Source organism: Ixodes scapularis, unplaced genomic scaffold (genome assembly GCF_016920785.2).
Source record: "Ixodes scapularis isolate PalLabHiFi unplaced genomic scaffold, ASM1692078v2 PGA_scaffold10__122_contigs__length_95168666, whole genome shotgun sequence".
In the NCBI taxonomy this organism is placed as follows: Eukaryota; Metazoa; Arthropoda; class Arachnida; order Ixodida; family Ixodidae; genus Ixodes; species Ixodes scapularis.
This window is the reverse complement of record NW_024609836.1, coordinates 64,227,207-64,239,614: the sequence shown is the minus strand read 5'-3', so window position 1 is coordinate 64,239,614 and position 12,408 is coordinate 64,227,207. Positions and strand designations below refer to the sequence as shown.

The 12,408-nt window shown below is 41.8% G+C and overlaps 1 protein-coding gene across 1 annotated transcript; it reads left to right on the top strand.

Moving 5' to 3' along the window:
* The first annotated feature begins 5,034 nt into the window (after positions 1-5,034).
* On the top strand, positions 5,035-10,680 carry LOC8053632. Its single transcript, XM_040209848.1, has 3 exons — positions 5,035-5,101; positions 6,088-6,258; positions 10,529-10,680. Exons 1-3 carry the CDS (start codon positions 5,035-5,037, stop codon positions 10,678-10,680), a joined length of 390 nt encoding a protein of 129 aa, XP_040065782.1.
* The last annotated feature ends 1,728 nt before the right edge of the window (positions 10,681-12,408 follow it).

Below are 12,408 nucleotides of genomic sequence, written 5' to 3'. Positions count from 1 at the left end.
ACTTGCCTATTTATCCCCCATTTTTTCGTCTATTCCATTTAAAATCAAACCTGTATACGCTATTTATATTTTTATCATCCTCCTCCAGACCATTGATGATTAGAAAAATTTAATGAACACTACATCAACACTCTTGTCAGCTGCAGTTTGCTTATCAAATATAAAGGGGTATTGAAGTTCATGCCACAAATTGTAAAACGACATTTAAGGAATTAATGTTCAGGTATGACTAAAGCACAATATTCATCATCAGATTAAACTTAAGGATCCCATAAGAATAATCTGGCATTACTGCACTAACCTAAATACAAAAAACTTTAAAGAAAAACTGCAAACTGTAAGCTCCCAGAGAATGCGTCACTGGCAAGGTTTACAACGTAGGATTATCTTTCCAGCGAAGACAAGTATTTAATATATAATAAAATGGTCTGTCAAGCGGTGAGGTCACAAACACGCGGTCCGCGAGCCGCATTCGGTCCGCGACTCGCAGACACTCGGCCTGCAGCCCAGTATAACCTTTCGATAGCTGAAGTTTGGACCAGGAAATCTGACTAAATGTTTTGCTGGAAACCTGAAATCCAGTTTGCTGACAATTGTCTACAAACTAGATTTTAGGTTTTCAGTGAGAAATCCAGTTAGATTTCTTGTTCCATAATCCAGTTAGCGAAAAGATATACTGTTTTCTTTCGGTACGGATACGAATTTCGGTACGCCAGTCTCGAACGCCAAAATGGCATGGGCCATGCTGATCTCATCTCGCCAATGCATTTTCAATATAAAAAGTAACTCTGCTCTTTTAACGTTCTACCTTAACATGTTACCTTTGTTTTTGTTTTATCTTTTGCTTCACAGCTTTTTGTAATGTACAATTCCGCTACTAGGATGCAAGCGCGAGCTCTTAGTTGAAGAATGCATCTCGGCTGCGCGAACTCTCGATCAGCAGGACAACTGTCGAAGGTACAGCCAGATACTCGGGATCCTCGCATTGGAAAAAATCGTCAGAATAGCAAGAAATGTCAACTATTTTATCTTTTCTTTCACAGTCACATTGATCTTGGTTAATTTCTGATTGAATTGAGCAACTGGAATGACAGTGTAGTTGCTCTCCTACTCCTTTAAAAATGCAAACACGTTGACGGGAGGTGCCATTTTAATACTTGTCATCACATCAGGTCAGGATCCAAAGTAGTCATATAAACAAATCAAATCTAAAGATGTCACGAAAAAAAGTGTGAGTTTATAAAATGCATGGAGCATGAGGTCTATTCTCTTTAAAACGCTTTAGCCCCCCCCCCCCCAGGCCCCTCCCCCTACCGCTTTACGGAGGCCCTCGACCTTTTCGGTGTGGGCCATCTGACCCCCACACTCAAATGAGTTTGGTATCACTGGTCTAGTGCCTCAAGAAAAATTGCTTTCTTTAAAATTATGTTTAACTTCCTCTCTTTCTTGAGGCTTTCCTTCTGTTTAAGGATGCCGCGAACTTTTTTCGAACCGATGTTTCGATGATCGAATCAAGCGGTTCAAAAGGTTCGAAAGATTTCGAATTTTTCGAACTTTCTATATCGTAATATTCGATGAAAGCCGAATTTTCGACCTTCTTAAACTAAGAAGTTCGGCGCTTTTCGAATTTCGAACTTTGCACGTTCAGAAATGCAATGTTTTTGAAACATTCGAACTTATTACGCCAAAAAATTTGATCTTTTTCAAACTTTTATATTTATTACGCTGTAAAATCGATGCTCGTCGAACTTTCGAACGTTATATACCAATCAATTCGATGATTTTCGAACTTTCGATTTCTTGCACTAAAAGTTCGAAGCTTTTCGAACTTCCTATCCTTAAGAGATCGATAATTTTCTAACTTTCGAACTTATTTATTTAGAGGATTTGAAAATTCGAACTTTTGAATCCTGAAAAGTAAAAAGTTCTACGAAGTTCGAACTTTTAGGGTAAAAGGTCGAGTTCGTCGAACCTCGAAAGACAGGCGGACGGTTTCATTTGAATTCAAGTATTGAGGTATATTCGTAAATTTTTTTTCTGGAATTTTTATGTGCGGTGCCGCGTTCCTTGCGAAAGGCAATGCCGTTTATTTCAATGTTCTGGCATGCTTAGTTTTAGAGAAATAAATTGCCGAAGGAGCAGGAAGGACGACTGGTTTTGGACAATTGTTGAAGCGTGCAACAGCCGAAGCTATTTATGGTAGAGATGTTAAACTTTTTAAGAATGATCTATATGTATAGCCTAGGTAAGTATCGTCTTAAGATATGATTATTGTTTTTCAATGTGAGTTTCTAGGAAATGTCCAAACATTATGCCCTAAACTTCGGCATTTTTTTCGTCTAAATAGTTTGAGGTATCGCGTTTGAGTTAACACCACAGCCAGTACATATTATTGCCATCTGCACAATACAAAATCGTGTATTTATTGTTTTTTTCATGTTGAGAAATCAATTAGCTCATTGGGGAAGATTTCTAATAGTTCAGCACGTCAAGTTCAGCACGTCATTAAAAAAAAACTTTTTTTTTCCCCACGTTTTTGGGACGTGTTCTTCTTAGCCTGTACACATTTTGGTAGGAGAAACTTGTTTCGAAGTTCTGAGCCTTTGAATATGCAAGAATACAACACTTCCTTCGGGTTGTTGATAGATTTTTTTCCAGGTTTTTATCCCCGCATTTATTGTTATGTTTTTTTGTTTATTTTTCTTCTTTTTTTTTTTTACCAATGGCACAGTTATTTAGGTAGAGAAGAGTAGAGCACTATATAGCTCCTTCGGAGCAGAGTAGCGCAATCTAGAACGCCGCCTCTCGGCGACTAGCGGCGAACGCCCGGAGGTTCCAACTGCGGTCAGAAATGCATGAAGAACGTGAGAAAATCGTTGTTTCTTCAATATTGTGGGAATATACGGAATGGCAATCGTTTTTGACATAATAAGGGAACATTTTAGAATAATTTGCGCTAAGTTTTGTGCCCCGCAAGGACCTCACTTTTTTTTAAAAATTGCTTGAGCGGCATCATGCAGCAGACGACACGATGACGTCACACCATTCACGTGACCCGCTCCGGCCAACCCGAAAAGCCCATCTGCGCTGCGAGCAAAAATCGTCTGCTTCAAACGCCATTGCCTTGGAAATTGCCTTCTCAAAATTTGCACAGTCATCCGATATTATTAAAACTTTGACAAAATGTTTAGTGCTTTACTAACTTCACGACAGACTAGTTTTCAAAAGTGTGAACTCGCCGTTCATTTTTTAATCAGCCGTGTTGTATCGATCTCCATGTATTCTCCCATAGGGCAGGCCGCCTCCTGGAACCCTGAGTACCACGTGACTCGCTCCGAGCCGCTCTGTCGGCCATGTTGTCGGCAAAACACGGGGTTCAAAGGATTGCGCTACTCTGCTCCGTAGGAGCTATATAGTGCTCTAGAGAAGACATGGCTCTAAACTTCCGAATTACTAAGCATGTGACAAGTAGTGCCTTCCGACAACGAGTTTCCGACAATGACCATCAACGCGATCTTTTTTGCAGTGAAGAGCGACATTAGCTAAACATATGCATAATACATTTCAGATTACAATAAGCTCGTAAACGCTTTCTTTCCCCGTATTCTTTTCTTTAATATCTCCTTGACCTCGAGCTGTGTCGGCTTTTGTGCTTCTTGCTCAGCGTTTCCTCCGTCCTGGAAAATAAACCTCGAGAACAATTACAAACTCAACTTACTATATGCCAGCGTCACTCGGGTGGCGTTCGATCGGATTACTACCAGCGTGCAAGGGGTGGGGAGGTAGTTTGCCAGGTGGCTTCAAGGTTTTTCTGAGCCTCAACCTCCTGCCTGCCCCCGGCCGTTTCGAACCGGATGACTATCGATGAGTATCGTAAAACAGTGCGCCCGTGTGATCACTACTGCGTAATGCACTGTAAAGACCCCCCCCCCCCCCCTGGGCTGGCGGTCACAATTACTGATCTACGGTCACACGTCACTCTGCACTGGCAAATATTCCAGCACATCCGGGACACTCGTCGTCTCATTTAATTGCAACTTCGCGCAGTCTAAATATCAGACCCGAACTTCTCTAAACCTGATTTCGTGAAAACCAGTGAGGCGTGAAAACGTTATTTGAGTCTGAAACTGTTGAGGAACATGAAAATCGGACCTCGAACTTTAAAAACTTGAATCTAAAAAAAAATTTGAAATTTAAAAAAAAAATTGAATTTAGCCCTAAAAGAGAATCGAAACTTTCGACCTTTTCGAACTTTATGATAAAAGAAGTTCAAAATCTTCTAATTTTTTTAAATGTAAGTCTATAAAAAATCGAAGCGTTTTCGAATTTTATATCCAAAGAATTTCAAAATCTTCGAATCTTCGACCTTCAGATTAAAACAAATTCAAAATCTTCAATTTTTCGAACTTCAGATTTCAAGATATTCAAATTTTTCTAATCTCTTGAATTTCAAATGAGGGAAGTTCAAAATCTTCGAATTTCTCGAACCTCAAGAAAAAATATATTCGAAGTATTCGAACCCGAACTTTTAGAAACCGTGAAAGCTTCGAACTTTTCGATGTCGAAACTCCACGGTGATTGGAAGTTGCGAATTTTTCGAATTCGAACCTTGGGCGGAACGAAAATATCGAAATTTTCCGATTTCGAACTTCAGTTTGGTTCGAAACTTGATATCGAAACCTTTCGATTCGAACCTAGGTTGGTTCGCAACATCCCTACTTCTGTTATCCTTCAAAATCCTATGCCAATGTTCAGAAGAGACAATAAACAAGAATAATGGCCTCCCGGCAGGCGGGATAAAATTTCCGCAGCTTGTGGCGCAAATATTTTATAAAAATCCCTTATAGACAGTGCGAAATTCAATTGTTGTGATTAGCTCGCTGTTACGGACTTTGAGAACAATACGTGTGACAGGCGGTGTCTCTTTCCACAAAAAAAAAATTCAATAAAAATAATGCTTTCTTTACACCGGCGAATCACTATATAAACCCACTCCGAAATCTGTAACTACAGCGTCGACATCTACCGTCCAAGATGAAGCCAACCTTTGCAGCCGTTTGCTTCCTAGCTACAGTTGTGTGCACTATTGCGCTGCTGCCTGGTAAGTCTGTTACTGAAGTTGTTGCATTTTTATGACTCTCCAGTTCTAAGATATTTTGCTTAGGCTCGCAATCTGCATCACAATTCGAGCTCTTACATCGAGCTCTATTGCTTTGTACCGAATCAACGTAAACCAGCGATAAAATTTCGTATGCCTCAGCTGCCAGATTTAGTTGCTTGGCTTTCTGCGAGCACTGGATTTTTCCATGCAAAGGGGCTTGTCGGAAGGGGCATGTCGGAAAAAAACTAAGTTTTTAAGTTTATTAGTATATAATACATACTCGAGTATACAAAATTCTATCCGCCCTAGTAACTGCTTCACTAGTTTGAAACATATGAAACGCTTTTTATTTTATCACGAGAAAGGGTAAACCAATGCAAAAACTGCTTTTATGCAGACTGACAACCCGTCGGTACCCGCAGAAGGCAAAAACTAACGCGAGACCAAAAAATAATAAAAAAGAGTTCATAATTTTATATATTTATTGTTGCATAATAGTTGTCTTTTTTTTTGGGGGGGGGGGGGGGGGGGGGGCGTGTTATTTATTTTTTTGATGCCACCTCATTTTTTGACTGGTGTTCTCCCTGAATTCATTTAATGAAGAGATTTTACAGAATTTAGAACCTTAGTATTTTTTTATAAATGGTTCTATTAAAGGGAATTCAATCAGCGCTTTGTGATAGCATGGTAAAACACTCGTAAATGGTATTAGAATTTACGTAAAGGCCACGATACGAAAACAACAGAAACTGTTTGCCATTCGAAAGTAGAGTGTTTTTCCCCATTCGCAGACAAATTCATTTCGCCATGCCTTATAATACCAATACTATGAAATAGTTTGAATATTACATGAGTGGTGCTCGACATAACATAACGGGGCAGAGCTGATCTCATGACGAGACTTTTTTTTCGTTAGTGCTTCTATCTTAAATTTTTGTATATAATAATTTCATCCATATTCCATATATCACCGAATTTTTCCGCAGAGAAAATCTGCAGAGCACCACATCCCAAGCAACCCTGCGACGCTGGTACCCCGAGGAAATGGTTATTCTACTTTAACAACGGCACTGACCGGTGCACGAAATACAAAGGATGTGGAAAGGGTATGAATGACTTTGGAGCCATAGCTTGCTGCAGAGACTCGTGTCCATACGGTAAGTTTTCTGCATAATCTTTTCTTTTCTTCTATTGAACACGGGCCACAGTCCCGTGTTGAATGCTACGGAGCTTTGTGATGTGTCACGTATTAAACAAGTACCACGCTTACCTGGATTTTAGAACTGCCTTTACGCAGTCTTTTTACAGAAGGGCTATTGTATCAGATTACTAAGCGCAGTCTAAAAAATTACAATCGCTGCATTCGGTTGTATATTTCTTGCTATATCAGTATAGCACTACATCATGAGCCTTCTGATACACCCTGCGAAATGTCTGCGCGTCTACTTACCCTCAAAACACTCAAAGAACCAATCATTGCGATGTAGGAAGTCAGCTCAGCGAATGATGAGGCGGAACATCTGTTTAGACCTAAAAATGAAGTCTCCGCAGTGGCATCAATGCAAAGCGTCATGCTTGCATTGCGTAATGCTACAGGGCAGACTTAATATTAAGGTATAAACAAATGTTCCGCCTCATAATTCGCTGAGCTGATTTCGTAGATCGCAGAGATTGGCTCTTCGAGTGTTGTGCGGGTAAGTGGACGTTAAGGCATTTCTTAGAGTGTATAGGGGAGTAACGAACTTATATTATGAGAGGAGAACGCGAAAACCGCAATCGTTAGAATGTTAAAAGTTTGAGCATATCATTAAAAATAATACTATGTATGGGACATGAAATAACAATCTTACCCTTGCTCACCATGAACTTTGTTTGACCTAACGTCAATACTCTTCTTGCTACTACACTCTAAAAAAAAGTGAGCACCCCCCCTCGTCATCGTGCGTTTTGACGGCTGTAACTACCCCACAGGCTTACTTAACTACCCACTGGGCTCGAACCATTGAGAGTTAGCACCCTGTTGGCAGGTGACAAGCATGGGGTAGTCACGTTTTATAAACTCTTGAATTAAACATTCAAGTGCATGCAGTCGTTCAATAGTAAAAGTCACTTCAAAAATCTCAAAAAGTACTTGAAACTTGTTTTCTTTGTGCGTTGGTTATCATTTATTCAAATTTGAACCGGTCGAAACAAGCGTGTGGCTCAGTTCGCCTAAACTGGCAGAAAACAAACAAGTACAGGCAACCTTGGTAGGCACCTGCTAAAACCCGAGGCAGATAAAACGTAGGGGTGTCGCGAACTTTTGTCGAACCGGATTTTTAGGTCGAACTTTCGGGGTTCGACAAAGTCGAGCCGGTTCGACGAACCTTCGAAACTTTTTACCAGATTCGACCGGTTCGACTTTGCGGACAGTGTGGCCAGACCTTGATAGACGCATGTCTAGGTTTGGAGAATTTATTTTTATGCAAATGGTTATTTTATTTTATGAACAGTTGGAATTAAAAGAAACCACTTCTAATCACTAAAGACATTAATAACTTAATTTTGTTTGTACTGTATTAACTGAAATAACCAACCAGCGGTGCCTTTAATTCATCCATTAGTCATTACCATCCAATCCGGAGCCGACTGGCCAGCCTGTCGCGCATGCGCACACGAGTCGAACCTCAATACAAGGTTCGTCGAAATTTCCACGAAAAGTTCGAAAAAATCGAACCAGGTCGAACTCGAACCTCGGCCGGTTCGCGACAGTCCTAATAAAAAGTATCTCGGTTGTCCTTTTTGGTTCCGTCGCGGGTTTCAGCATGTACAGCAGTAAACAGCTGACAGCTGGCGTCGTGCTCGAGGAATTTAACCAAATCTCTAGAAAAGCACAGGAAGCTACGCACAGGCGTGAGTTGACTTGAATGTTCGCCGGACGAGATACTCTCGTCGTCTTTTATTGTGCGGTTCAGTAAAGAGCGGCTGTCAATAAAGGTGTGATTGGTCAGTTCTGCGTGCAGATCAGTTGCAACTGGCCTCCTCGGTTCCGCCGAACTTGCGCGCCTGTCGTACCCAATTTTTTTGCTTTCAAGTGCAGTGAAGTATGAAGCATCGAACACCACGACTGAGGCCGGACAGGACGAACGTACACAGATATCTGAGATCATGTCCGTGTATTTCACGATTTCTCTGTCTCGAGGTACATGATTCGCCTTCTCTGGTTCATTTGGCACATTTCATCGAGCATACTCGATAAAACAATGCTTCAAACAAGGCCGGTTCAGACACTAGCGTTTGACAGCGTTGCGTCGAGAACCGAAAGCCACTCACCGGCACGTCTGTGCTTCGTATCAAGCGTGGAATCCAATTCAAGGAATCATCTTGGCACGCGATATAAGCAGCAGGGATGTCCTGATTTCTTGCTGCCGCAACGCAGTCAGACGCACGCAGTCAAACACTACTGTCTCAACCAGGATTTAGATAATTTAGCATACGTATTTCGCGTTCCTTGCAGGTGAAGGCACGGGCCCGAAAGCAGCAATTCCGCACTGTCCTCTTGGCGCCAGCGCGAGCGCATAGAACGGATATTTAGCGAAATGAAGAAAACTGAAATATCGCTTCGGGGAGGACCGGCGGACGGGCTTCGCTAAAATCATCTGCGCGTGCTCAGTGTACTCAACTTGTACCCAACCGCCGCTAAAGTCAGTCTGGATATGTAAAAAGAGAAAAGAAAATGCATCAGTGTGTTCAGAAAGTTGTGATTGCAGAAATTGGTTTCGATAATTAATACAATTAATTAAACAGGCTTCTGTATACTTGAAGTATAGGCAAGCGAGAAAACGAAACTGTGCAAAATGTGACGTGTAGCAACTATTCAAATTTATTTATAACCTGCAGTTCACTTTTGCAATGGCCCTACATTAGAGATACGAGCGCTTTCCTAAGGGCAGTAGAGGAAAAGAATATATACGGCTAAATCTTGCACAGTCTTTTCGTATTTATGCAAAACATGACAGTGGCCACCATCCTAATCGGTCACATAAAATACAGCAGTATATAAGCTGGTGGTGTCGACTCAACGTGTGTATAGGAATGTAGAGTGTTAATATGTGATGTTGTATCTTGTGCTGTTTCTGAATGCGTTGATGTATAAAATGCTGTGATGTCTGTATGTCGGTATGAGTGAAGTGCGGCATGGGATATGTACATACGGCATTGTCTGGCGAGGCGCTCAGAGCAAGAATTGCTGGTTTCTTTTTTTCTTTAGTTTGAGCGCTGTCCGTTAGGTGGCGCGTGTCGCCGCCCAATTCAAGGAGTCGCTCGTTTATGTGTCTACTTATTTGAGTGAAAAACATGGAGGCGTTTCATGGCTCCACGTAGCAGCCACAAAGGGTTCGGTCTGGTTCGGTTCTTGGCCTCTCGTCCCAATTGGGATCAGTCCCATAGCCAGTTGAATGGGTGTTCCGTGCGGTGAATAGCGCCAAGTGCGTGCACAGACGCGGTGAGGATTACCAGGGGACTTGAAAGTGGATAACGAATGCTAACAGCTGAGCAGGAGCGTTGAACGATCGGAACCGACGCCGCTTAAATCGGTGATGCTTCGCCTCGCCGCTGTCAACCGAAAACACCGGATCACTTGCGGCAAGCACAGCAAGCAGATGCTCTGTTCAATGAAGACATCATTCCATTTGTCGCTACTTTGTTTCCTTCTTTGAATGTTTTCTGGCCGCGAAGTAAATGCAGCCGGCCTCGCGAAAGCAATCGCGGATAAACCCCCTAAAATGCGCTCGCCCCCCCCCCCCCCCCCCCCCCCCCCCGCCGCCGCCGCCGCCCTCACATCGTCGCCCCTACTCGTATTAGGTGCGGTGCCGGTGCTTCGAAGCGCGTTTTGGAGTGCTTTAGTGCGCACGGAAGGCAGCGAACGGGCGTACGCACTTGAGAATCATATTTTAGCAAAAAGCAGTCCAGCTCGCTAGGCCTTACTCGTATTGCTCCACTGTCGCTTGCCAGCCGCCATGTTGCATTTGGAGGTGCTCACTGTGATTACCTGCTGATTGCGTGCCGTGTGACTGCCCATGGGGTTGTTAGTATAACGAAGGGGGGGGTAGCGATATCTGTGACGGCTTCTGACTACCCCAAGTGTAGTACCCTACGACAACCCTTTTGTTGAGAGTGTAACTCTTTAAATGTACTTAAAGATAAATATGACCAAACCAGGCAATGGGTACGAAACAGTGCATTCTGCAAGCTATAGGAGGGTTATAATGGGTGCCAACTCCCACTGGCATCTTATAACAATAGATGGCAAGATTAATTCAGGAATTGCCCTCATCGGGCCGCAAGTAATCATGTTTAATTTATGTTTCTTTAGTGCAACTCAAGAAATAAAAAGAAAAAGAAAACAGACGCGGTTCGGCGCTGAGCAAAATTTGTTTTCTCGCGCAGGTCAACACAAGCCAAAGCGCGCAGACAAGCCAAAGTCCCCGAAGACCTCAACGCCTACTCTCCCATCATTCGGTAACCATCACCGTCCACTGTCGCGAGCTAAACAAAACCATATACGTCATATGAGCGGCCTGTTATCTGTTTTTTTGTGAATTGCATCATGTAATCTAACGGTCTTGTAGTGAATGTGTGCTGCGTGACTTTCACCAGCAATTACAGACTGCACAATTGGTCTGCGATAGTATTGACACTCCATTTGGCTAGAAAACCATATATATATATATATATATATATATATATATATATATAAACGAATTTGTGCAGATGAATGAACCGTACTTAATCCAATGAATTAAAGAATCTAAGTTTTCAGGAACCCGGCGAAAGCCAAAAAACGGCGGAGCCAGGATTTGAACTCTGGGCCTCCCAATGTCCGGTCGGGTGTGCTAACCACTACACCACTCCACTTTTTTTTAGACGTTTATTTACAGCATGTTTAAAACTATAATTTACATTCTTGCGTTACACTATATACAGGTAGAGCTCTACATTTCCGTTTGATTATATACAAGCAATGCGTTACAATATATACATGCAATGAGTTACTTTTTCGTTACATAAAGCAGTGCGTTTCATTCTCGTCACATTATACAATAGAAATTTACAAAACCACAATGCTCATCTCAAAAAGGAAGGTGTCAATGATACTTTCTAACTCGACAGGTGCTGTCGTCGATTATATAATATCAGGAGAACGACTAAGATTTTTTACGACGTCTTTGCATTCATCATTTTCATCACAGCGTGCCAATATGCCCTGACCTACTTGAATGGCAATATTTTTAAAATTTACCCAGGATGGCTTTGCGACACCTGCTTCATTATCCACTTTACGCGTTTTCCACAAACTGTAAAGACCTAGAACTACTAAAATGTCTTGAATGGTATCGAGGTGTTCGGCGAAATGCAAGTAGCGAAGATTCGTCTCTTCCACTTCAAAGTCTTTTTTCAGCGTCCGTTTGAAAACATCCCAAAAGAATACAGCGTCGACACAAAGAATAAAGGCATGGGTGAACGTTTCGGTAACTTTGCAAAGTCTACAATTAGTGCTACCGTATGTTTCCATCCCGCGTAGGTCGAGCCACTCTTTTACAGTTGTGGTACGAGAGTGAAATCGATAAAAGAAAGTTTTACACTTCGGTAGTATCGGCATTAGTTTAACCCTTTTTAAAACATCCGGTTTGCAATTTAGTGGAGGCCCATAAGGAAAAACACGAAATACAGGATCTGGGAACAATGAAACTAGCAGATGTTTGGTTAGCTTATTTTTAGTGCACGAGGCTAAAAGGCTTGGTCAAACCTTGTTCTTAGAAATTCCAATGTGTCCGCTACTTCCTTATAAAATCCTCTTAATGATATTAAAGCACATGTGGTTGTTGAATCATCACCTGGTGTTGCCATATATTTCGCTAAGAAGAAATGCTTGCACAATTCTAAAAAAGGATGCTGTTCCTGTGCAAAAAATTTCCATCTGGCAGTTAGCTGCCTAACAAAAATATGACCTAAACCAAGTCCTCCATCGTGAATTCCTCGAAACAAGTTTGACCTCCTCATTGGCTGTATGGTGACCTCCAAATAAACGTAGCCAATATTCTGTTCAAAAGATTGACCGTCGTCCTTGAGCAATGTATAACCTGCAGAAGATACATAAGCTTTGACAAGAGGAAAATGTTGCATACAGCAACTCTTCCAAAAGTAGATAGATATCTTAAACTCCACATATTGGCAGCTGTTTTAACATTTTTTTTGTTACTGTGTCCCACATAGGCTTGAGATTGTCCATTGCGCTTAAAGGGACTCCTAAGAGCTTTGGCTTCGTT